This window comes from Perna viridis, chromosome 8, assembly GCF_037379345.1.
Source record: "Perna viridis isolate PV_CMFRI_1.1 ecotype Kerala chromosome 8, ASM3737934v1, whole genome shotgun sequence".
Classification (NCBI taxonomy): Eukaryota; Metazoa; Mollusca; class Bivalvia; order Mytilida; family Mytilidae; genus Perna; species Perna viridis.
The window spans coordinates 41,870,802-41,897,256 of record NC_142452.1 but is presented as its reverse complement, the minus strand read 5'-3'; the positions used below and the strand labels follow the sequence as shown (position 1 = coordinate 41,897,256).

General features: G+C 32.4%; 1 protein-coding gene across 2 annotated transcripts in view; it reads right to left on the bottom strand.

Moving 5' to 3' along the window:
- Window positions 1-1,198: 1,198 nt before the first annotated feature.
- LOC148610563 (TBC1 domain family member 9-like) overlaps window positions 1,199-26,455 on the bottom strand; it is a 37,413-nt gene continuing 12,156 nt past the window's right edge. The window contains exons 14-32 of one of the 2 annotated variants that reach the window (XM_088595685.1): window positions 26,205-26,225; window positions 24,944-25,032; window positions 24,284-24,339; window positions 21,852-21,978; window positions 20,829-20,937; window positions 19,694-19,788; window positions 17,899-17,993; window positions 17,089-17,235; window positions 16,263-16,374; window positions 15,396-15,456; window positions 14,947-15,126; window positions 13,105-13,215; window positions 12,355-12,453; window positions 11,572-11,763; window positions 10,894-11,077; window positions 10,370-10,438; window positions 9,250-9,444; window positions 7,064-7,167; window positions 1,199-6,544 (exon numbers count right to left, since the gene is read on the bottom strand). In XM_088595685.1, coding sequence (XP_088451811.1) covers window positions 5,933-6,544; window positions 7,064-7,167; window positions 9,250-9,444; window positions 10,370-10,438; window positions 10,894-11,077; window positions 11,572-11,763; window positions 12,355-12,453; window positions 13,105-13,215; window positions 14,947-15,126; window positions 15,396-15,456; window positions 16,263-16,374; window positions 17,089-17,235; window positions 17,899-17,993; window positions 19,694-19,788; window positions 20,829-20,937; window positions 21,852-21,978; window positions 24,284-24,339; window positions 24,944-25,032; window positions 26,205-26,225 — 2,658 coding nt within the window. In that variant the 3' untranslated portion in view covers window positions 1,199-5,932. The remainder of the gene's footprint in view (window positions 6,545-7,063; window positions 7,168-9,249; window positions 9,445-10,369; window positions 10,439-10,893; window positions 11,078-11,571; window positions 11,764-12,354; window positions 12,454-13,104; window positions 13,216-14,946; window positions 15,127-15,395; window positions 15,457-16,262; window positions 16,375-17,088; window positions 17,236-17,898; window positions 17,994-19,693; window positions 19,789-20,828; window positions 20,938-21,851; window positions 21,979-24,283; window positions 24,340-24,943; window positions 25,033-26,204; window positions 26,226-26,455) is intronic. The other variant, XM_088595686.1, reaches the window with a different exon arrangement.

Genomic DNA, 26,455 nt, shown 5'->3' with positions numbered 1-26,455 from the left:
CATATATAAATTTAGGAAAAGGATAATTAAATTCAAAACACAACACATCACTTACAACAAAATTAAATGCAGTAAAACATGGTAAAAGTGTTGTTAATATATCACTTTACCACAAGGTCATCTACCAACATGACTTCAAATGAAATATTTTCCAGATCAAGTATGACTTTTCGGGGGAAAATCCAAACATATCGCGGTTCGTGGACTACAAAGAAAAACATCCGTCTTCATCTTTCTATTTGTACGTATATAATTTCTCTGAAAACTGTCAAAAGTAATCACTGCATTATTAGAAAACCCGTCCTAACCAGAAATTTTAAATTCTCTTCATATCTGTTTATATGTACTTTGATAAACCGAACACCTGTATAAACCGAAACAATTTTAAAACTAAAAATGTTTCGGTTGAGAAAGATATCACAGGTCTTTCCCTAAATTAAATTAATGTTGTAGATCTCACCAAAAAATCTGAACCCATAAATTATGCAGACGACCATGCAACAGGGCAAAGGACTGTAAATCCGGGTATTATACATGTATCAAATTTTAAACATCCAAGTTGAATAATATTTTAAAACTAGCCAAAGTACTCCACATGAAAACGAATGTTTTAGCAAAACACTATGAGAGTGGATTTAAATGTGCAGTGCCAAATAATTCAAATTAATGAATGCAAGCCACCGAACTCCATCACTGACAAGTTGGATAAATTACATGCTACTGCCAGTCTGTAAGTATTTTGATATGGTTAGGTATTGGCAATCTTAAGTATAGTCAATCAATTGACCAAAAAGGAAAGGACCAGATAATGAGATCTTGTTAGCTTTTCAAAATGAATCAATGGTCTGGTTCAAGGTGTTAGACCCAAACTTTTGTTGGAAAAGTTTTTTGTGCGGTTTAGGCAAAATGATGGAGATGATAGTCTTGAACATGATGGAGATGATAGTCTTGAACACACTTTCAATAAATTATTGGATTAAGATTCCTTTTTCTTTTTAATTTCTGACCGTTTCGTCCCTGGTATGGTTGCACTATTCTGAATTTATATGATATAACAACAGCAAGACTTTTTTTTAAGTTTTTATTATAATTTGTTTGATTATATATGTATAATGACCTGGTACCTGGCTGTCACCTTAAGGGAGAAACCATTTCATTTTGGGAAAGGGGGAGGGTACGGTAAAACAATATTGACTCATTTAATAACTCAACTACAACTCATTTATTTGTTATCCACAAACAAAATTCCACCACTTGCTTATGAACCAGCCTTTTATCTTAGCCCCTCTAAAAATAAAATGGCTGCTCTTAAGAAGGTAGACCTAGGGGAAGGGAAATAACTCTTGAAATCAGTGATATGTTTGTATAGTATTCAATTTCACCGTTTCATTTGAAACAGAATGAAATCAGCCCAAGTTACTTTGATGCTTACATGAGATTGATGTAAAATGATAAATACATTCCAATGATTTGTACGACTTTTTCCCCATACCCTATGTCTACCTCCTTAAAGTGCATCATAGAATAGTTTAGGGTAATTTTATTACCTTTACTTTATAGACATAAACAAGGAGGCCGTAATACAGCCAGATAGTTTGAGTGCAATAATGGATAATGCCCTTGTTATTGCAGAGACTAACATATATATTTATTGCACAGAACAAAAGGACAAATAATTGCTACCATACGAAGTTAAAGATATAAAATACTACTTTACTTAAAGAATACAGTGGGGTATTGGGCAAAAATCAAAAATTTTCATCCATTTTAAAAACTATTAACCTTCAGGCCCAACATGGAAGAGCAAACACTTAAGTACCATTCTGTGTAAGAATCAGGCAATAGGTGGCACATCATAATTTTCTGTTTGGTCTTTTTTGCCTTAAATATATTCAATACATCTAGAAAACAACTGAACAGCTATTTAAATTTATCCTGAAGCATCTGTGACATAGAACATAGATATTTTTTGACTGCTAATATAAAGAAAAAGTGCGGGAAAATTTTCCCACAATTTTTCCATAGTGCATTTCAACTAAATTTGACCTATCAATATTTAAAAAAGGCAAACTTTACAAACACTTTGACAGTATTTTCTTGCGGTTATGAGGTATAAATACTTGAATAATGCAATAAAATCTCTGTGTATTTTTTCTTCATGTGCCACACCTAATACACATTATGCCTGATTCTTAGACGGAGGAGTACTTAAATCTTACATTGCTGAAGCGTCTAAGGTGTAAAATACAAATAAAACTAACAATACTTTGAACATATCAAATAATTCTATCTAATACTTTTACCTTTCCTAAATAAACAGTTTTTGAAACATAACATAAGTATAAAAATAGTTTAATTAAGCGACCTCAATCATGATGAACATAAATGATCCTATATAATATCACAGATTAATTCTTTCCAAACCTTCAAAACACAAGGGCAGAAAACGACAATAGGCAGACCTCCTCCTCTCTTCCAAACGTAGCATATCATGCATCAACATCCCTCTTTTACTGAAATTTGACCTTTAAAAGTCATCCAGCATGGGTTTATATTTAATTTCAAAGCATGTTTCAAGACAGAACACTAAGACAGTTGTACATTTTCAAATGTTCTGAAAATTCCTGTAAAGGGAAATATAAGCCCTACATAAACATGATAAAATGAAGTCTTGTAAATTCCAAAACCATAAAAACTGGCTATAATTTGTAATTTGGTACATTTACAACATATTTTATATGGCACATTGGAAAAAATCAACCTTTTCTCTTGACACATATCTGAAATATCAATAATAATTTGATTTGTAATAAGCTTTCTGATTGGTTGGTTCTCATTAGGCTACATAGACTATTTTGTATAAACTTATAACTTGGTACTGTGAAGTCAATTAGTCTGGAGTCTGCAGTTCTAATAATCCAAATCTAAATAATAAATAACATTATGATAAATAAAGGATCACATCTTAAGTAGGACTAGATCTAACTAGAAATTAAATTATAAGGATTGTTCTTAGTTGTTGACCAAGTTATGCTTGCATAACCATTGTATAACCAACTTTGGGACAATTTACATTCATTAATATACCACTTCCAAGTTCATGATGTGTAACCTAATAAAAATCATGAACCTTACATGTTACTCTATTTTGTCTAACAAAACATGTTGGAATCTGTACTACTAAAGGGTTTTTTTAATGTCCTTGACTACTCTTATGAGTCTAGCATGGAAGACAGAATTTGTATCCTGTCACTGCCTTAAGGAGGTAGACCTAGGGTAAGGGACATCATTGAAATCAGTGATATGTTTGCATCATTTTCAATTCCACCAAAGCATTCAAGCTTTCAATTGAAACAGAATGAAATCCATCCAAGTTACTTAGATGCTTACATGAGATTGAAGTAAAATGCTAAATACAAACATTCCAATGATTTGTAAAAGTTGTGTCCCTTACCCTAGGTCTACCTCCTTAAATGTTTAAATGATAACACAAAGGGGGATACATAGTGCTGGTTCTTAAAAAAAATGTTTGCCAAATGTTTTATACCGGTGCTGTAACCAAGAACACTATAATATCAATACAAACGTAACATGGATTTCTACAATAAATATCCACAAGTACAAAAAAGCACCAAAAGGTAACAAAAATATGTGTCAAGTCGATGTATTTTGAACACAAGCCATTTTTGTTTACACCTAAGATTTAGTCAACATAAATAATCTCTCTGAAGTTAAAATCTTTCCCAAAAGGTTCAGGTAAGTGCTACAAAGCTAAGAATCACACATCTAAATATCATATGTAGAGCAATATATGATTTACATATGGGTTGAGCATGATATGATTAACATATGTTCAGTTTGGTTTACATAAGATTATCATGTTTCAGTTTACATATGTTTATCATGTTTGGTTTACATATGATGATCATGTTTCAGTTTACATATGTTCATCATATGTTTGGTTTACATAAGATAATCATGTTTGATTTACAAATGATTCTCACATGATTTACATAATTCTTGCATGATTTACATTATTCTCACATGATTAACATATGATTCTCACATGATTAATATATGACCAATAAATGTTATTCACTAACATATGATTATTCTATGACGGCAAGATCTTCCTTTGTATTTGATTCTAATGCTGATGAGAGGTTACTCTTTGAAATGTGTGTACAGCATATCGAAACTTCTAATATACTAATATGATTAGAACTTTTGTATTGCAAGCCAATATCTACATATGAGAATCATATGGTTATCATATGATTATTATGTGCAATTTATAAAGAAACAGATTATCATATGAGATACTTTGTCTGTGTATAAAGGGCATAATTTACAAAAATTTTATACAGCAATACAGAACAGCCCTTAAAAATGATTGACATCAGTGGAACAAGAACATTTTAGAAAACAAGAGGCTCCCAGAATCCTGAATTGCTCACCTGGTTAAATTTTTGCTTTTCAAGGGCAATAACTCTAACAAGTTGTCCGACAATTTTGACTCAATGAAGACTTTGGTAGGACTTATCATGAGGATCATTTCATCAATTGAAAGTTTCATTTTATCTATTATAGTTTTCAAGATATTGACTGAAAACTTCAAAAAATATAATTGTTTGCCTTTCAAAGGCAATTACTCTTATATGGAGTCGTCTGACAACTTTGATCCTTTATTTGCACTTCATTATTCATTTAGGATCAGAACTATATGAATTTCAGATGTCAAATCTAAATTTTGACAGCTGTAGATTTATTCTAAAATATGTTGTTTACATTTTTGTTACTAATATTATACAGAAGTTATAAAACAGGTGATCCTAAGTGTGACTTGTGCTTGCATGTCATATACATATAAAGATGCATTTAGCAATGTTTCAGTGTTTAATTTAATGTATTATTAAAACTATGAATGAAAACATTTCATTAAGAATGTCCTAGATATTGACTTTAGCTGAACCTTAAGAGAACCACCATAGGCTGTTTGAGCAATAAAAATGGAAATAAAAATGCTTCCCACCCTTCATTTGTTGTCATGAAAAAATGGCCAAATGAGGTGTATTTTTCCATAAAGATGTCTTCTTAAACAAAAACAAAAATAAAACCGTATTGATTGATTATAGGTGATTCAAACAAGTATTTTCCCCTAATATGAATTATAACAATCTAATCCTATAATTATACCCAACTACCTACACTACAGGTCATATGTATTTACCAAAATTCACTTGTCCATGGTGAACAATGTTTTTACATGTGCCTTTAAAGGAACATGTCATGGTATACTGCTACTTAAGTTCTTTTCAAAACTGCATTAGAGATTTTCATAAATTTGAAGTTAAAAATATGTTTTGAATTAATAAGCCCCTACTTTTGTCATTATTACTGGCAAGGACTTCACAAAAAATGGAGACAAATGTATCATCTGGTTTAGTGCAGCTGTTTATTTAATATTTCAAGCTTTTCAATGTTTCCTTACGTTAATACATTAGGGAGGATTATGATATGCCTTCTTCATTACTGGACAGTGAAAAAAAGATGTTTACATGACCTGTCGTGTACTTAACTAAAATTTCTTAATTCATAACAGAGTATTGATAAAGCAAGCAGATAACATCAACAGCTAAGTTCCAATAAATAACAATATTATTATACAAATTATCACATTTTCAAGACCATTTAATAATTGATTAGGCCATTAAAATGTTAATTGGTTCTCAAGCTGTCTATGGTCAAATATCAACAAAATTAAAACAAAAAAGATCTACTCCCTGTTTTTATCCTTTGCTATGACAAAAATGTAAAAAAAATCATCTCTCTAGGGAACGTTAAAATCTAAGTTAAAAAATCCCTATTGGAAGTTCTGTTACATGAAAAATGGCTAAAGAACCAAATAATTTACTTTGAATGGCCAAAAAAATTATTTTTTACTACTTTGTATGTCAAATGAACTCTGTTGCCGGTTCAACAGTCGTCTGTTCCTCATTTTGGCAATGTCATCAGTAATATCAACGGTCTTTTCAAAATATTCAAGCAATGGAGGTTCAGTCAACATAGAAGCAATGAACTGTTCAAATGAAATTGACCAATCTGAATCAGGCTTAGAATGTGGCTTTGATGAAGGCTCTGAACTATTAGTTTGTAAGCTCTCCACTGATTGGTCAGAAATTCCACTGTCTTGTTGAGTAACAATGTCATTTCCGGATTTTTCATTCCAAGAATTCTCTGTTGATGACTGTTCTTCTTTAGCAGAAGACTTTTCTGCCTCCTCAGTTTCTGAGTTTGAGTTTTTACTCGGACTAGAGTTGACAGAAACATTTTTCATATACTCAGCCATTGAATCCACCTCATTAATGGACACATTACCATCTTGTGAACTTTCAGAGGTTGATTTCAGATAAAACCTTTTTCCCACCTCCCCTAACTCCAAAAGGAGAGTTCCGACTGTTGCTATGGAGTGGTAAAGTTGTTGTTCATTAGAATGGCCATGAAACATGTCATACAGGGTTTTCCATAAAGCAATGAACTGAACCTACAACAGGAAAGGAAATAGGGAGGAGCTAAAAACAATTAATTCGAAAACTGTTATGTCCTCAAATTTGACCTTTATTTCATGTTCAGAAAAAATAAAAAAATCGAAAGTCTACACAAACAAAATATTGAATTATTATTGAACAATAGAAAAAATATACAGTGAATCCTGTATAGATGCAAGTTTGCTACAAAGGTGCAGATTTGCTACATACGGGAAAGTTTGCTATGTAGGCACAAGTTAACTATATACCACAATAAGTACTATTTTGCTAACCCACATCTTTTACATAAGATTATCATATGTTTCAGTTAACATATGATCCTAACATATTAACATATCATCCCCACATGATTAACATAAGATCCTCACATGATTGATAAAATTCTCACATGATTAAGGTATGATTCTCAAGATTTACATGTGATCAATAAATGAAAAAGTTTGCAACATAAGGGCAAAGGTAAATTGATAATTTTCCATTTTTTTTCTCCCTGAAATAAATGATTACTCCCCTACCTGTGTAAGCCTTGGCATATCTTTGAAGTCAGCCTTGCTGTCCAGCCTCCCAAGCTCTCGTTTCTTCTCTGCCATACGTTTGTAACTGTACTGGATGTCAGTAGCTGTAAAATTATTTTCAAGCAGCTATTAGTTGTGGAATGGAGCCATGGTGTTAAATACATTTGAATAGTAGATATAACCCACTGATAATTTTCTATTCACTTCAATTTAATTTTTTTTTTAATGGTCAAAGCTATCACTTTATTTTTATGTGTTTTTTTTTGTATTTAGTCCCCTATTACCTTTTAAAGAGGTAGACCTAGGTTAAGGGACATACCTCTTGAAATCAGTGATATGTTTGTATCATATTCAATTTCACTAAAGCCTAATAAGCCTTCATTTGAAACAGAACAAAATCAATCCAAGTTGCTTACACGAGATTGACGTAACATGCTGAATACAAACATTCAAATGATTTTTAAGAGTTGTGTCCCTTACCCTATGTCTACCTCCTTAAATGTGGCTATTGCCCATTTGTTCATTATTCTTATCTATGTAATGACTTAGTAAACATGGTAACAGGGGGAAAGAATAATGTTTTGAAACACAGGATTTAAGTTCATATTGAGATTAAAGGTGGCATTAATCAATGAATATGACAACAATGTTTTGTGTAGTAAACAACCCAAAAAAAAAAAAACCCTACCTACTGATTGTTTTAATCTATGAGGTGACTGGAACCAAACATATTTTATATTTGGCCTTATCACAATTTTTCATTGACGTTATTGTGTTATTGGTATAATGAGCTATAATTGGATAATTCACAAATGACCTACGAATATCAAAATTATCAGTGGTGTCAAATATCGCATTCGTCCCAATACCAAATTGTTGGAACCATTTTGGTGGGACAAAGTTTGAAATTAAATACTGAAAAGTCATTTCATGTAAATATAAACTATTTCATTTGAAATATCAAAATAGTTAAATATTGGAATAGATTTTACAATGAGTGAACACTGAATATCACAAAATATCAACTCAAGTTATTTAATTTCAACATCATAACAAACCGGCCTGGTTGAGTTTATGATGCTGTAATCAAATAATGAGAGTTGATATTTCGCAATATTAAAATTTCACCAGTTGTATAATCTTTTTCTCTATGATTCCTCAGGAATATTTGGCTGCTTGACATGACCAAATCATAGAGAAAGTTGGATAAATCATTGCAATCTATATAAAGAACCTGTCTGAACCAAACCAAGCTTTAAAACTGGTTTGGTTTAGATTGGTATTTGGTGAACAAGGGACTTTTAAAAGTGTCTGCTTTATGCAAGATTTTGGAGTATTCAGAGTTTTATTTAGACAAATTTTTGGTATATTCAGGGTTTGGTTTAGACAGGATTTTGGAATATTCAGGTTTTAATTAAGACATGTTTTTGGAATATTCAGGTTTGGATTAGACAGGTCTTTTGAAATACTCAGGTCTTGATTTAGACAGGTTATTGGAATATTCAGGGTTTGGTTTAAACAGCTTTTGGGAATATTCAGGTTTGGATTATACAGGTTATTGGAATATTCAGTGTTTGGTTTAAACAGGTCTTGTAATATTCAGGTTTTGATTAGACAGGTTTCGGAATATTCTGGTTTTGATGTAGACAGATTTTAGGAATATTCATGTTTGAATTAGACATGTTTTTGGGATATTCAGGTTTGGATTAGACAGGTTTTTGGAATACTCAGGTTTTGATTTCGACAGGTTATTGGAATACTCAGGTCTTGATTTTGACAGGTTTTTTAAGAATATTCAGGTTTTTGTTTAGATAGGATATTGCAATATTCAGGTTTTGATTTCGACAGGTTTTTTGGAATATTCAGGGTTTGGTTTAGACAGGTTTTGGAATATTCAGGGGTTCGTTAAAACAGATTTTTTGAATATTAAGGATTTAGGTTTAGAAAGGTTTTTGGAATATTCATGTTTGGTTTAGACAGGTTTTGATTTAACAGGTTTTTGGAATATTCAGGGTTTGGTTTAGGCAGGTTTTTGGAATACACATGTTTTGATTTAGACAGGTTTTTGGAATATTCAGGTTTGGTTTAGGCAGGTTTTGAAATACTTTGAATATTCCGGGTCTGGTTTACACAGGTTTCATTGTACTATGAGCTAATTATATGTATAATAATATGTATAATATTACCTTGATAATATCCTCCAGGTTCTGGTGTCCCAACAAGTGACCCTTCTGTTGACTCAGTTTTTTTGTCATCTTGAGATGCAGCCTCCTCTCCTTTTTCGTCAGATTTATCTTTCTCTTCATCATCTATTGTTTCTGATTCTTCTAAGTCTTGGCTGGTAACATCTTCATCAATAAAATCTCCAGGAAGCATGATCTCTATAAATAGATTATTTTAATCGAAAAAAAGTTATCTTCAGTATGTCATTCATGGAGAAAAAGTTGGGATTAAAAATGGTCAGATGGAAATGGCTGGCTTGCCATCTAAAAATTCAACAAGTCAGTAAACAGGAATTAGAAAAGAAGTAGAAGTGCAACAGACCTGAAATCCGATCCAAAAATATGGGACCCCATACTAAAGTTGCGTACCAAATTTCTAGAGGCTGTAATTTTGAGTTGCTGAGAAAAAGGTAAGAATATATTTTCCCTACCTGCCCGACCGACATTCACCATTCAATAAGCTGTTTTGCACAAGTGCAACCTGGCCATAAATAAATCTTGAAATTTTTTTAGTTTCTAATTTTACCAGTAGGCCTTGCTGGTATAAAATATAACTGGTCAGACTTTCACTTATTCAAGTTCTGCCTTACATTATAGCAATGTATCAAACTTTATTACCACTGAACAACTGCATGATCTTCTGAACACTGTTGTTTAAGGAGGTAGACCTAGGGTAAGGGACACAACTCTTACAAATCATTGGAACGTTTGTATTCAGTATTTTACATCAATCTCATGCAAGCATTGAAGTAACCTGAACTGATTTCATTCTGTTTCAAATGAAAGCTTGATGTGCTTTGGTGAAATTCAATATGATACAAACATATTACTGATTTCAAGAGTTATGTCCCTTACCCTAGGTCTACCTCCTTAAGTTCTTATATTCATAAGTGATATGCTGTGTTCTGACTAGCTGAAAACTTTGAGAAACAGCCTTGCATTTTCCCAGTGGTTCTAAGATTCACCCCTATATCAATTTTATGTCAAGTCAATGTACTGTTATAATCTAAGTATTCAATTCTTTTCAAGAGTTTTGATATTGTTGTCATTTTTCCCTACATCTCTGTTCAACATTTTCTCTTACCATCTTTTTCAGGCGATTTGTCCTCCTCAAAGAACTCTGCTGCTTCTTCTGCCACATCTGTTGATGCAGCTGAAAGAATGAAAATAATGTACTCATAAGTAATTGTTCAATCAATACATATCATTTTCCAACTCCTTAATGCAAAATTTTGGAAAGAAAATGCAGTATTTTTACAAGATTCTATCGAATAAGTCATAAACAGGAAGTAGTTTGATAAAAACTGAATTTGGAATGGCTAGTAAAGGACCCCTTGCTGAGGTTGTATATCGAGTGGTTGTGACATACTAATCAAGGGAACCAAGGTTATAGCAGTAATAATACATACAAAGTAACAAAAGCAAATGAGCAACTCAGACTCCACTAAAAAATGGGAGCATGGACCAGGTGCACCTGTAGGGTAAGCGTCCTGCTGTGACATGTTGATGATAGAAAAGTAAATGTTTCATACAGGTGGACAGACAGACGGACATGGGTAAAACAGTCCATCCCAACTGCTTAAAAATGGGGTAAAATAAAAATATTACCTGATACAGGTGAGATAGGTGTTCCATTCTTCTCATCAATTCTATCTGTTGGTAGAAAAGCAGGTGGTTGATGACACTCGTAGAGTAACTTGAGTTTGTGTGTCATGTCTGCTTTACACACCACACCCATAATGTAAACGAACTCCTTGAAGTTGATCAAATTGTCTTTGTTATCATCCATTAACTGTAAATAAATCATAGGAGTGCATGATATTTAACCCTGATATTGCCATTCGTTACACAGATTTCCTTTTGACTATAGCCTAGATTTTATCAGTTTGGTAATTTTGTTATTACCCTGTATGAATTCAATACATGTCCGTGTAAGAAACAGATAGGTAGCCTTACACCTTTAGAACATGTCTGTGTATCAACAAGATGACCCCTTGAACTTTGATATAAAGAAAAAAGAAAAAGATAAAAAAGTTAAGTAATATTCCCTTAATGATGACAAACATTGTACAAAAAACTTCTTTTGTTTCCTTATAGGATTTGATTATGATAAGATTTGAACACAGACAGACAGACAGACAGACAAACAGACACACAGACAGACAGACAGACAGACAGACACACAGACAGACAGACAGACAGACAGACAAGTGAACAGAAGAATATCATTACACAGCCCACAAAAGACAGATGAAAAAAAACCAGTGTGCCTGGTATAAAACTTACCCTAAACATATACAGAGCTAGATTATCAGCCTCTTGTCCTGTTGCCCATGGAGACAGGGACAGAAACAAAGTTTTAAACTGATCAAAATCAATCTTGTAGAGGTCATAATAAGGTCGACTAGGATCATATTTATCAGCAGTATCAACTGGTTGTTGGTGAGTTCTCCAGTAGCAGGAGGTAAGATATTCTTCCTGAAAATAAGGACACAGTATCATTAAAACAAGAACAATGTGTCATAATTGAGATTTTCAGCCCCATAAATCTTTATGATTATAATATGACGTAGGTGTAACCTGTCAGATGATGAAGTTGAATATGTTGACATTTATAAAAATAATTAAGCTGTCTACAGTTTTACATTAACTAGGATTTTATTTTCTTCATAACTTTTTCAAATTTAAAGGTGTGAGCTATAAATGTTTTGTTTTTTTGTTTAAGATATGAAAATAATAAGATTTTTACTCTGTAATACTGGTTGCTGCGTAGAATTTTACTACACTTACTAATGTTATCCATTTAGGTTACAAGGTTACATTCTCAGTTAATTAACTTCCTGGAAATCAGGATCTCAATGCTTTTAAGGTCAAAGGTTAAATTTTTTCCTTTATTAATTTTTCAAAGGTCATAGTAAAGTGGATTGGGGCTTTTTTTATCAGAGATCAACTACTGATAGAAGGAGACAATGGCAGATTCAGAAAGAGGGAGAGAGGAGAGGTTGAGGAAGAATTGATATTTTTTATCAAATATATCTTTTGAATAAAAACTGGCTCTTAATAATCTACCTTAAAGAGGAGGTAAAGATCTTTGAGTTCCTGTCCTTGGAACTGAGTACTAGAGGTAACACTTCTTATAATATTCCTCATTGTGCTGTCCTCAATATTCTGAAATTGAAGAATAAACAATAACTCAATCTTCACTTCAGTAATTAGAGGATAATTTGTTAATATACTAGTAAGTTATCATTATTAAAAAAGTATAATTATGTGAGCTACTTGAAAAAAAAAAATTAAAAATCCAACTTCAAATAAAACAAGATTACAATAAAGTTGAAGTGCAAAGTCCAATAACTCCTGTAAAATTTGTTAAATAAAAAAATAATATGATGGCGGGGTTAAGATATCATTTGATATTTCATATGGGTCATAATATCATATGACAGTGGCATAATATGATAAACTATGTTGAGTAGCCAACATACAAAATTTGAATAAAATCCGTAGAGCAGTTTCCAAGGAGTTGCATCCACAAAGTATGATGAAAGGATGCATGGATGGATGTACAGACACAGATATTTCTACCTCCCCTTACACATTGCAGCAGAGAACAAAAAAGGAAATATGTAGCTCATGTCACAAGATTCTTTTTTAAATTTTGTTGATACCAGGAACAATACAGCAAGGGTCTAAGTAAGACCATAAAACTTATGTTTTTTTTTTGCATATCAATCTATTCCTGTAATCCTTTGAAAGTTACGACATAAAACCCCATAAAGACGACACTCCTACAACCCTATAAATAGTACCAAAACTTACTTGTACAACTTGAAGTCTGTATTTAAGTCGGAGTTTATCAATATCCTGGTTAGTCACGTTACCAAACTTAATGTAACTTTCATATATTAAATCGCTAACATCAATAGAAGGCTGAAATAAACAGTAAGGAGAATGCTAGTCACATGACCAAACCTTAATGTAACATTCATATATCAAATCGCTAACATCAATAGAAGGCTGAAATAAACAGGAAGATGTTAGTCACATGATCAAATCAGCAGTAACTGTCCTATATCAAACCACTTACATTTATTGGAGGCAAAGATAACAGGAAGTAGAATGTAATCATCCCTAATTGTCATATACACTTATATATCTATAGATAGTTGAAATGTAATCATCCCTAATTGTCATATACACTTATATATCTATAGATAGTTGAAATGTAATCATCCCTAATTGTCATATACACTTATATATCTATAGATAGTTGAAATGTAATCATCCCTAATTGTCATATACACTTATATATCTATAGATAATTGAAATGACTAACAGGAGTTATGACTAAATCAGTCATAACAGTCCTACATATATTGAAGGCTAAAACAAAGAAATCTGTGAGCCAATGCCCACTTGTGATTCCCCTGCACCCCAATATGCATATGTTGACCTCAAAATTGGTTTGGATCAAAATTTAAAACAAGAGGTGCACAGTGGGAATATGTAATAAAGATTCTGTGAAAGTTTCATTAAGTTCCATTCAATGGTGTAATAGGAGTAACTCATAAGAGACGGGTACCCCTCTTTGTAATGAAAAGAAGGCAGGAAGGAAGTATGGACAGACAGGAGGAAGAAAGATGGATGGACAGGAGAAAGGGCAGACAGACAGGAAGAAGGATGGACAGACATAAGCAAGGACGGACAGACAGGAGGAAGGACCGCCCGACAGGAATAAGGACGGACAGACAGGAGAAAGGATGGACACCCCTATCAATATATGCCTCCCCCCCCCACCAATTTGCAAGTGGTGGATATAAAAAAAATGTGACCGACAGATGGTCTGACAATGTTAGTCACAGATCATTTACTTGCATGTCATGACACAGCCACACTATAGGGCAAGAAGTCATTATTTGTAATCAAGGATTGAATGGTGATTACCAAACATGGAAAAACAGATAAAGAGACAAATATGCATAAGACACCAACCCCTCATCTTATATCATTAGTATTTATTATGCTTTTCTTTGTATTTCTAGCTATGCAATTGAAAACTTCAATGTTTTCTATCACCTAAAAAAAATCTCCCACTAAACTGAGATCTCCAACTTAATTATTTCAAATGTTTACCAGGTATGATACTGTATCAAATACTGTATGGCAGGTTAATTTGGCAGGTGTAAAATTTGGCAATTTTGAGGCAAAAGGGTACAGGAAATAATTTGATATTTCTTATTTTGGGGGTTGCTAAATGGTGCACTAAGAACTTAAGGAGGTAGACCTAGGGTAAGGAACAGAACTCTTGAAATCGGGGGAATCTTTCGATCAAATTCAATTTCTCCAAAGCCTGTCAAGCTTTCATTTGAAACAGAATGAAATCAGTCCAAGTTACTTTGATGCTTACATGAGATTGATGTAAAATACTGAATACAAACATTCCAATGATTTGTTTGAGTTGTGTCCCTTTACCTTAGGTCTACCTCCTTAAGCCAAGAGTAAATATTTTGCACAATTTATTTTTACTTTTCTAGACTGACTGCTAAAACACCCCATGAAAAATGTTCATCCTTCCCCTCCCCACACCCCAACTCCCCAAAAAACAAGTAATTTTCAAGTCCTATCTCCCATAGTGAATAATCTTCCCAACAGACAACCTACAGTATCTGATTTTGTAGAACACAACATGCTGGTATGTTGAACATTAGGCATCGTGGAATCACGATTTGATACGTTCTCTAAGTAAGAGCTGAGTATTGTCATAGCCTCTCCGTCGTCTTTGGCGTTCTCTAACTCTTCTCTTTTTAAGTCCAATATGGTCAAAGCAATTTGGAATATTACCTGAAAAATCATTTTACCACTTATGATTTAACTATTAAATACAAGCAGGAAAAGATAAACCTAAAAATATTGTAATACCATTTTTTTAAAAGCAATGAAAAACAAAGTGAGACCTCTTTGTATTTTTACTAAGAGTTCAGTTATATTTCTACCTGTGTGGGTATTGTAAGTCACACAATAAACAGACAGACCGACAGACAGACAAACAAACAATACATGGGTTTATAAATATCTACTAAATAATGTATGTAGGATTACATTGAACTTACCCTGGCCCCATCATAGAAGAAGCAATCCAGTATATTTACAGCACAGCTAAATGGCATTACACTGAATAAAGAATGAATAAAATAAAAGAAACAGAATTTGAAGTCACACTCAAAAACGTGACACCAAATACCCCTGTACCCAATATAAAAAATAGCAGTTGGGGATTCAGAGAATCACCGAAGGAGTTTGGCCTTTATACTGCTGTAATGTGTCACAGTCTCCTCAAATAGCCACCATTTAGCATAATCATGCATATTGTGTGTATTATATCCTGTATATGCTCATAGTGTACTGTGCATTATATATCAACTTATCTTAGATTTCCTCCGGTTTTTTTTTCTGTATATTTCCCATATTTATTAACAATTTATTCGAACTGTCTATTTTTCCCACTTCTCAATATAAGTTTTTTAGGATTACTTTTCATGCCTTGTAACAGAATTGGCAGTTGTGTATTATGATACTATTGCATGTCTGTTTGGTGCTGATGGTGTGCACAGGGAACCAGGAATGTTTAACATTTCAAGAGGTGTAATGAATATTTCTAATAACTGTTAACATAGCTCAGACAAGGAATATATTCAACATGCTAAATAAAATTATAAGAAAAAAATTATCCAATTTCTCCATAACAAGAGGTGGACATCTTCATTATGTATATAAACACTGTGCAAAATTTAATTCATATTTGGTTTTATATTTGTCGAGTTATAGATTACACAAAGTAGGTACCATTTATGTGTACCAAACAGATGGATGGAGTGGATCAGCTGCTAGAAGCGCTTTCGCCATTGGCAAACCAGGTAAAATCAGAACATACCTTAAAAATATTGTGAATTGGTGATGCAGACTAAATTAAAACATACCTTAAAAATATCGTAAGAAACCATGACAATGAGATCATACTAAGTAGACCAAGAACCTGAAGTTTTTGATGTAAGGATGGTAAATTGTCTTTTACCAATTCTTCAAATACACCTAAAAAAAAGACATGGTACCAATTTACAGTAGTGAAAGTAATTAAGTACCATTCTGTGTAAGAATCAGGCAATGGCACATCATAATTCACAATTTGTTTTTTTTTTTGCCTAAAATATTCAATATTTTGTTTGTTGGGGTTTAACGTCCGAGCAGCAATATTTCAGCTATATTCAGACGATAAATATCTGGACAACAACTGAAAAGCTACTTAAATTTATCCTGAAGCATCTGTGCCGCAGATATTTTTTTACTATAAGGAAAAAGTAGAGGAAAATTTTCCCACCATTTTACCATAGTACATTCCAACTTAATTTGACCTATCAATATCTTAAATGGCAAATTTTACAAACACTTTGATGGTTATTTCTTGAGGTTATCAAGTATAAAAACTTGGTTAAAGCAATAAACTCTCAAAGCTTTTCCTTCATGTGCTACACCTTAACACATTTTGCATGATTCTTAGACTGAGAAGTACTGAAATGATTTGCAGATGTTCAATAATTTTTTTTCCCTGTGTGGAATAAAAATGTAGTATATCAAATAAATTGTATCCAGTGAAAATTCTGAATAAGAAAAAAAGAAAGGGGAACAGGACTTACAAGCTATACCATTTTAAAGGCACATTGCAGTACCCTAAGGTAGAAATATCAGGCAGTAAAAACAAAACAAATTGAAAAAAAAACTGCTAACATATATAAAAACATGATATACTTTGGTCTATAAGAGCTCCAACAACCTTGGTATTATAATAATCTGGGAGTAGTCTCTCACAAACAGCTGTTAGCAGCCAGAAAGCTTCTTCCTCACTTGTATACAGTAATAATACACTGGTGACTATGTTCATGGCCTGGCAATAACCTGTCAATTAATTTACACTATTAAAATAGATCCAAACCCTTTTTTGATAAAATCAGTAAAAAAAATGGAGTTGTCTGTAACTTTGCACTTTTGTCAGTAATCACAATAAAAATTGAAATTTATATCTCAAATTTGTTATGGATGAAAATGCGTCTTGTTCATTATTCGGACACAATAAGATTTACATTAACACAGACCGATAACATTTGTGAAGTCCGAACTTACTGCATGATAAGAATCTACATTAAATTTATTTCAATAGTCTCAGTGAAGTGCTTAAACTATCAGAATACTTTTTTTTAATCAGGAATGGTTCAGACCGGAAACGATTGAAAATCCGTAAATAACTGTTGACTGTTAGACCATATATTCTACCCAAATTTCATAAAAACTACGGACAATCGTAAGGTTGGCATCTATGCATTAATAGAAGTAGCAGATGCTAACTGACATTATTGATATTAATGTTAACATAAACTGACACTATTAACATACAGCTGACACTGTTAACAAAACCTATCATTGGTATTAATGTAACTGACACTGTTAACAAAAACTGACAGTATTAACATTTATGCTGATACTGTTAACACGAGCCAACACTGTCAAAAAAAAAATCTTAAAATTTTTAAAACTTTACGGAAAAGCTCTACATGCATGTACCTATAGTAGGATTTCTCCAGGCATAACTAGTCAGTACTCTCCTCAGGGCGCCAATTCCTTTATCTGACTGAAAGGCAGGATGCTCAGGTAAAGACCTGCAATGAAACAAGTGCAGTGGATTCCGCTTAATTGCATAGCCTATTTGCCAGTAAAAATTATGCAAATAACCAGGCTATTCTTATAACCGAAATTATGATTTTACCGAAAGTGTGAGTTCAGGTAAGACGACGATACTGTGGATCAACCAGAGATATCACTGTTCAACATTTCTGATCTGGTATTTAATTGTTATAGACCTTCTCATTGTATTGTTCTTTTATCAATAAATAATAATATATATTGTGTTTGTCTTCTTTATTGACTTTCTTTACGTTGTGTGTATTTATAAGTAAAACCACTTGTTTCTCATCTATAAATAGTCAAGTAATTTCCTGACCTTTCTATGAAAGAAAATCCCATATTTCATATTTCAGCAAGGATTCAGTGTAATATTCATCAATGTTTGCAGTTTGTGGGCTTTTGAAATGGTCTGTGTGTTTTTATTCCTCTGTTCAATCACCATTGTACACTGATAGTCGTGTATTATACTTGTCATTGACCTCAATATATTCCTATGAAGTGTGGATAGTATGGGGCACCTTAGGGTAGTTGAATTTCATTAGATATTGTACTGAATGAATGACTTAATTTTCGTATATTTATGCCTAGTAACCCAAGCTCACTCAAAACTGTTCAGCTCATTTAAGAAAATTAAATTTACATTGATAATCATTTGTAGTCGGAAGAAATTAAATAGGGACAAAAAATACCCCAAGCCGCATCATAAGGTAATGTTTGGCATGTGGTCAGAAGTCATTGTTCACCTAGGTGCTTGTTTATTTTAATGTAATTAGAAATCATTTATATTGTCTTTTATGTCCATTATGTTTTATTCCATTATTAACACCTCCTGATTGATGATAATCTAGTTTTTACAACAATAAATATGATTGACATATTTATGACCCAAAGGCTTAAAATAGAATTTGGGAAAACCTTTACCTGGATGAGGCAAAATTCTCTATGCAATAAACCGAAATGCACCTCCAAGGCCTATGCAAATAAGCGATTTTTTCCCTAATAGAATAATAGGAAATGGTTTTGTGCAGGAGAAAATTATGCTAATAACCGAAATATGCAATAAAGCGATATGCGATTAAGTGGAGTCGACTGTACAATTAAAATGTAAGCCGGAACAAAAGAACATACAGCAAAAGCTATTATCAAAATGGAATATTAATACTAATAATTTTGTAAACATATGTCCCTATTGAAACAAAGGATACCCATACTTTTAGCAAGAATATTCCCATACCAGAACACAATGATAAATAGATGTACAACCAACAACTACATGCCCCCTCTTTTCAGCATATCTTTATGTAGGAAATATATTTAATACTTACACTTCAAGAACTCCAAGAAGGAGTTATCTCAATTTTGTAAAAAAAAAAGTTGTAGAATGTTTCATGCCATATCTGGGGAAAGATTTTAGATTTTCTGTAATCTCTCCTTATTCAGTGGAGAACTGATTTAAGACAGGGGATTTTATTTTATTTCATTTTGAAAGGGAATGCCCTAGTGAATGAATATGGCCACTATCCTGCTTATATTGGTTAAAAAAGTAGGTATCTAATTTAAGTTTCATTCATTCCTTCAAAAAGGTATGTCTCCCTGTCAAAGTTTAAAGAAATATAACTCCCACCAAATTCAGTGGATCAAAAATTTCTCAGAATATGTACAACTACAGATGTACCTGTGAAGGTCTCTTTCAATTTCATCAGTAGCCAGACTGTATTTCCCTGAGCTCTGTTCAACCATACTAGCATAATATCCTGGATGTGTGGCCATCTATATATATAGACAAGACAAAATGCATGACTGATATCACTTTAACTTCAATACCAGAAAAGTACTCCATTTATATCTGAGGTCACTTAAGGATGTAGACCTAGGGTAAGGGACATAACTCTTGAAATCAGTGACATGTTTCTACCATATTCAATTTCACTAAAGCCTTTCAAGCTTTCATTTGAAACAGAATGAAATCAGTCCAAGTTACTTTGATGCTTACATGAGATTGATGTAAAATACTGAATACAAATGTTCCAATAATTTGTAAGAGTTCTGTCCCTTACCCTAGGACTACCTCCTTAAGTCAACTGATGTTAGGTTATAGAAATTGCAATGAGAGCAAACAGTACAGAAATTTGAATTGATTATTTCTGAGACGTTCAAATCAAAGCACTTCAGATATCTTTCATGTTCTGAGAGATATTTCGAACATACATTAGCTAGTCTTATATTAATGAATTCTACATCCTTTATTTGTCTACACTGGCAAAAATATTCCACATGATCTCCACATGAATTTCATATGATTTTCACCCAAACTGAGCAATATAATAAAATTTGAGACAAATTTCATGTGAAATTCTTGTGAATCAAGCCTTCACCATGTGAATTTTACAGGGAGCTAATAATGAACTTCATGTTAGCAATATTAGCCTGTGTTATACAGTATACATTTGTTGAATGGTTATGAGGGGAGCAAGTAAATTTATTACCCTGAGGTACTCACTATTACCTGAGGCAATGCTGAGAATGATAGTTGGCATCAAGGGGTTATTAATTTACTGTTTTCCCAATGAACAGTCCTCAAAATTGTTTTATAATAGGTAAATGGTAAAGGGGTAATTTCTCTACTTGAGAAGATTTAGCAACCAGACATCTGAATCTCAATGCAGCAGAGAAAAAAATCAGTTCCCTTATTCAAAATATTAAAAAAATAATTAGGGGAAGAGATAGATTATTACCTCATTGAAAGCCTTGCAAAAACATTCATGACTAATTACTAAGTTAAGAGGAAAGGAGAGACAGTAGATAATTACCTCATTAACAGCCCCAGAAAACAACATCCATATTTCTCCTCTGTATTTCTCTGGAAGACCTTTAAGTACCAGTTCTTGAGTTTTATGGGTTCTGTACATACACATTCCTCTGTAAATTTAAACCACACTTGATGTTTTACTAAGATGAAGCCATAATTGCTTTTATATAATATGTGTGAATCCAAATGAAGTCTTTGACTTTACACTGACCATATCACAATCATCCATTATATGTATTTTTCACAAAAACAAGGAAAATTTCACAAATCAGATATACATTGGAATCTACCAGAAACAGGAACCCTTTTGGGCTTAAGTTTTTCTTCCCTTAAGGCAAGTTTTTTTTAATAAAACAAGTTCTAAATGCATTGAAATATAAATAAAGGGATCTAAAATTTGTCTGATTAAGACAGGTTTCCTGTTAATACAGGGTTTGGTGAAAACAGGCCTTACTGTACCTTTCCTTAACAACAAAATCACTCTTCCATAATTGTTTATCATTTCATTAAGATTGAGAATTTAAAAACCATTTTCTGTGAGATTTGAAAATACCTTTAATGGTCGACACCATGAACTCATAGACTAAGGTATATTCATCTGCACCATGTGAACCAATTTGTTTATAGTGTCTTAGTTTTCCTTTCCTATCCCATCAACTTCAGGAGTGACTTTTGATCAGCATTTCAGTGGGAGTTTCTAGAAAAGCAGAGAATGCTTACCCTACCAGTGCACCAGGTCCACGCTCCCAACATTTAGTGCTGTCTGGGGGGCTCGTTTACTACTGTTTCTATGTGCATGTTATATTTATTTCGTGCTCTTTGTTGTGCAGGTCTCTTTTCCTTGTCTGGTAATTGTCCCTGGTTCCCTTGACTATCCTTTAACATTAAGATTTCTCTAATTTTTTTAATTATATTTGGCTGAAAAATACACACCAGAAATTGGACAGTCCTGTTGTATAGAAAGATTTCTCTTGAAAATGGGAGACAACTCATGTATACTGAAAAGGTAGAATTTCACTTATACCTTCCATACTCTGAGAAATGTACATTCCATAAATGTTCCTTTATCGTTTCCTTGGCTGACAACTCATCTGAATCTCTACGACAGAACAGACTCACCAGAGCTGGCTGGAACATCACTTTATCATTATCTGGAACAAAAAACAAACTGAAACCTCACTTTCCGATAAGTACTTAAAGAAAGGACGATGAACAATACAGCTCATATTTGGCACCCTGCATGACTGGAAACTAGAAATTTTCTGTTAATGATTTGTAAATGTGACTTTGTTAGGAGTAAAAATCAGTTAAGATATCACTGGGTCACATTGGCAGATTTAGTATTGAAAATTAGTATTTTCCAAATTTTGTTGTTTTTGGCAGATTTCTGCTTCCAAAAAAAATGAAAATTGAAAACCTTATTAAAAAAAAATAATCGTCCATTAAACAATGCATATCACATTTATGTTATTTACTTCTATCTTATTGTTTTCCATAAAATAGGGGGCCAAATATGGCCCTTATCGTACCAGGCCTTTGAAAAGGACACATCATGGCTTTTTTCATAGTACAACTCATAAAAATACCTTGACCAATATTACAAAACTCTGTTGATACAACTTTAGCCTTTGCCTACAAAGGACAAAGTTATTTGCAATCATAACGATTCTTGGTGGAGCACCATCATGTTGTTATGGGGGATATCTGGACCAAGAAGGAAAGGAGATACTTCCTACACAGAAAAAAACGCAATGTATGTTTTCAAATGTTTTAAAACATATGGAATCATACGCTTAGAACCAGTGTGGTAAAAACACTTTTGAAAATAAATGAAATCCTATGTTTTAAATACAAATACATATAAATACAAAATGATTTTCATTCGATAGTCTTTCATGATTTAAGGAGGTAGACCTGGGATAAGGAACATAACTCTTGAAATCAGTGATACGTTTATATCATATTCAATTTTACCAAAACTTATCAAGCTTTCATTTGAAACAGAATTAAATAAAATTGATGTAAAATGCTGATTACAAGCATTCCAATGATTTGTGAGAGTTGACTCCCTTACCTTATGTCTACCTCCTTAATCATGTTTTCAAAGTAGTCCTAAACATATGAAAAACATATAAGAAACATGTTTTTCAGGTGTTTTCAAAACATGTGAAAAACACATATTGCAATATGTCCTGTGCCGAATGGAATGGATGTGAAATGGCAAACACCTATTACATCCTGGTAGTACAGTGGATTCTGCTTAATTGCATAGCCTGTTTGCCAATAAAAATTATGCAAATAACCGGGCTATTCTTATAACCGAAATTACGATTTTACCGGAAGTGTGAGTTCAGGTAAGACGACGATACTGTGGATCAACCAGGGATATCACTGTTCAACATTTCTGATCTGGTATTTAATTGTTATAGACCTTCTCATCGTATTGTTCTTTTATCAATAAATAATAATATATATTGTGTTTGTCTTCTTTATTGACCTTCTTTACGATGTGTGTAATTATAAGAAAAACCACGTGTTTCTCATCTATAAATAGTCAAGTAATTTCCAGAACTTTCTATGAAAGAAAATCCCATATTTCATATTTCAGCAAGGATTCAGTGTAATATTCATCAATGTTTGCAGTTTGTGGGCTTTTGAAATGGTCTGTGTGTTTTTATTCCTCTGTTCAATCACCATTGTACACTGATAGTTGTGTATTATACGTGTCATTGACCTCGATATATTCCTATGAAGTGTGGATAGTATGGGGTACCTTAGGGTAGTTGAATTTCATTAGACATTGTACTGAATGAATGACTTAATTTTCGTATGATATTTATGCCTAGTAACCCAAGCTCACTCAAAACTGTTCAGCCCATTAAAGAAAATTAAATTTACATTGATAATCATTTGTAGTCGGAAGAATTTAAATAGGGACAAAAAAAAAACCCAAGCCGCATCATAAGGTGATGTTTGGCATGTCGTCAGAAGTCATTGTTCACCTAGGTGCTTGTTTATTTAATGTAATTAGAAATCATTTTATTGTCTTTTATGTCCATTATGTTTTTAATCCATTATTAACACCTCCTAATCGATGATAATCTAGTTTTTACAACAATAAATATGATTGACATATTTATGACCCGAAGGCTTAAAATAGAATTTGGGAAAAACTGTCTGTACCTGGATGAGGCAAAATTCTCTATGCAATAAACCGAAATGCACCTCCAAGGCCTATGCAAATAAGCGATTTTTTTCCCTAATAGAATAATAGGAAATGGTTCTGTACAGGAGAAAATTATGCTAATAACCGAAATATGCAATAAAGTGATATGCGATTAAGTGGAGTCGATTGTATTTGATAATTTAGGGTTTTGTTCCAAGGTAATCCCTTTTTGTGTTTCTTTATTTGAAATATTTAATTTATCAAGATAAAAACAACAACTAATATCTCACCCTTTTCTTCACGCTGGTCACCAGTACCCATTAATTTCAAACTTTGCATAGTAGGGCTGAAAAGAAATAGAATTATGGTATTACAGATTTAAACCCTCAAAAATACCATAGTTAGGGAGAAGTATTTAATAAATAATCTAAAAAAAATTGTCACAATTATCTGCAGATGATATCACAAAAATTATAGTTGAAAGTTACTACATCATTATACAAAATAGTATTGTGACGTCAAATCTTCTAATTAATTTTATGACTAGTTTTACATTTAAGATTATTATTAAAAAAAAAAAAAAACAACACCAACTTCTATATTGAAGGAGTACAAAAAGTTTAAATATTGATATTTGGAGTCTACTTTTATTTGTAGAAGTAGGAAAGTGAAACAACTGGACTACAAAACATGATACGACTGTCTGTTTTCTCTTAGTATGCTAACTCCCATAACATCAAAGAAAAGTCAGAAAATTATGAAAAATGATAGGGAGCTTGGATTCATGAAAAACCCTCAACGCATATTAAGAGTTTTTCATACCAAATGGGAACAGCCTGACAAATAAACAAACAGACAGAGAGATTAACTAACAGCAGTATAGCATATTGTATTCATCAAAAGACAATTGTTTGAAAATAATGATGGTCACTAATATCAATATTCTTTACCTTTGTGGTATGTGCTGAGTTGACAAAAAATCAGAAATCTTCTCAAGGATCATTTCCCTCTGTGGCAATTGTGAAAATATATAATTCGACTGAAAAGTAAAAGAGACTTACATCAAAAACATTACAGCAACACAAGTTTTAAGAACAAGGCATGAGTACTTAGAAGTTTTTCCTACCTTACATGCATGTACATGTATAAACATCATTTCTTTTTTTAATTATTCAAGTATCAAAATAGTTTTAAAATATTTCAGGACATTATTCATTAAATTAACTGCTTAGGCCACTCTTAAAATAAACTGATTTACTACTCTAAATTTTTTTTCTGAAAAAAAAAATTAAAAAAACAGACATTTTACAATTTTACAAGGAAAATGGTATAAGTTGAACAAAGAGGTTTGTTCATGGATTTATTTTGTTTGAGTCAACAACAAAAAATAGCAAACCAAACCTTTTTTAAGGGGGTAGACCTAGGGTAAGGGACACAACTCTTAAAAATCATTGGAATGTTTGTATCCAGCATTTCACTTCAATATTATGTAAGCATCGAATTAACTTGAATTCATTTTATTCTGCTTCAAACAAAAGCTTGAGAGGCTTTGGTGAAATTGAATATAATACAAACATATCATTGATTTCATGAGTTATGTCCCTTATCCTAGTCTACCTCCTCAAGATAGCCTTAACATGAAAATGATTATTTTAAGTGTTTATTATTTTTGGTGGTTTATGATGGTTTATTAAATTTCTTCAAACAAGATATGTCTAAGTAAAATTATGTACTTTCATTATTGGAGAAATCTGATTATCCACAGATCAAAATGTATGATACTGTATCATCAATTTTCAAAATACTTCAGACTCTTTCAAAATGGTATTCAAAGCATGTTATTATTCTGCACGATGTCATCAAAAGTGTCTCTATCAGATTCTCATTATGTTAGAAATAAACTTTTTCCAACATAAATCAAAAGGAAATTGACGTAACTCTTTCTGAAATCCATTAGAAGTTCAAAGTTCAACCTGAATAAAAGGCTACCTGACACTTTATATTTAGTTTGATTTTTCTTGAAAACACAAGGGTAGTACAAATAAGAAGTTCTAAACAATAGCAAATTGCAGAAGGTTGATAAGGATGTGCACAACTGAAATAGCGTGAACAGCTTTGTTAAGTTAAATCCAAAGCTTTTCTTTGATGCAAGCACTAATAGTTCATTTCAGATTCATGAATTATTATGAAAGGAAGAATGGTTAATTTTACCTTTATATTTGACATAATAGGCTACAAAATAAAAAATCCAAGATACCCTAATTGTACATATTTTTGCGGGTTCTTAATAATGCAATTATTGGTCTCTGGACATATTTGCGGGAACTTATTTCGTGGAAATTGTAATTTTTGCACAAAGAATAAAGGTAGAAATTCTCATTCGTGTGTAATTATTTTCGCGGATAGTGCTTGACTGCGAAATTCCTCAAAAATAAGTATCAAGTGAAAATCAGTATAATTAC